The following is a 921-nucleotide window of genomic DNA, read 5'->3' as shown; positions in this document are numbered from 1 at the left end:
TGTGTGTGTGTGTGTGTGTGTGTGTGTGTGTGTGTGTGTGTGTGTGTGTGTGTGTGTGTGTGTGTGTGTGTATTCAGATGTATGTAAATACCCATTCTCAAAACACAAACTATAGGCATATCTGTGTGTTTATATGTATGTATATATACAAATCGTAGATACACATATACATCACTTACAAAGACTATCAAAGACATTAGGCATCTCTGGCAAGCTGAATTCAAACATATTCGGCACATCTTCAACAAGCTCAGACAAGTATGTCTGCGCCTCCAGAAAATAGGTTTGAGCGTCCCCAATGGTGTTATTCAATCCCGTTTCAGCAGCGTATTTAGCGAAAGCCTCTTGTGATTTGCCAATGAATGACGCTTTTCCCTGTGAGGTGGCCAAGAACTCTGCCAGCCCAACCATGCCTGTGGATGGGTGTGGTGCGTAGAAGTCGGATCATAAAATTTGGGTTAAAAAAAAACAGTTTGTCGGTGGATGGGTGTGGTGCGTGGAGATATAAGTCGGATCAAAATACGGGTTAAAAAAATTGGTTCGTCGTTATGATACAACGAAACGACCCCAGTCCTCTGAGATTGAAAGTGCGCATGGAAGGGCGATAACCATACGTGCCAGCGGAAGTCTGTGAGACGTTGTATCAAATAGGTGGCAGTATTACAATACAGACGCAGAGTACAAGCAGGATGTGCTAGCCAACGTATTCACAGGTGTACATTTGTGAGTTGCAGCAAACCCGTCTAGATTTATATGTAAATCCTCTATCTATAAATATGTGCATGGGTGTACATAATACGATTATAAACTGTTTATAAATTCAATAACGAACAAGGTAATACATATCCTATACATAAAAGGTAGTAGTATATAAGTTTACAAAAGAACATATTGGCGAAAACGTGTCATAGTGATTTATAT

The 921-nt window shown here is 40.3% G+C and overlaps 1 protein-coding gene across 1 annotated transcript; it reads right to left on the bottom strand.

Moving 5' to 3' along the window:
* Positions 1-179: 179 nt before the first annotated feature.
* Positions 180-411, bottom strand: SARC_17395 (hypothetical protein; the record flags this gene model as incomplete). Its single annotated transcript, XM_014288510.1, has 1 exon — positions 180-411. A coding segment is annotated over one exon (232 nt), but the record flags the coding sequence as incomplete, so codon positions are not given.
* Positions 412-921: the final 510 nt, after the last annotated feature.

The sequence above is a fragment of the Sphaeroforma arctica genome, assembly GCF_001186125.1.
Source record: "Sphaeroforma arctica JP610 unplaced genomic scaffold supercont1.10602, whole genome shotgun sequence".
In the NCBI taxonomy this organism is placed as follows: Eukaryota; class Ichthyosporea; order Ichthyophonida; genus Sphaeroforma; species Sphaeroforma arctica.
The sequence above is the reverse complement of the archived record's forward strand: the minus strand, read 5'-3'. Positions and strand labels throughout refer to the sequence as shown.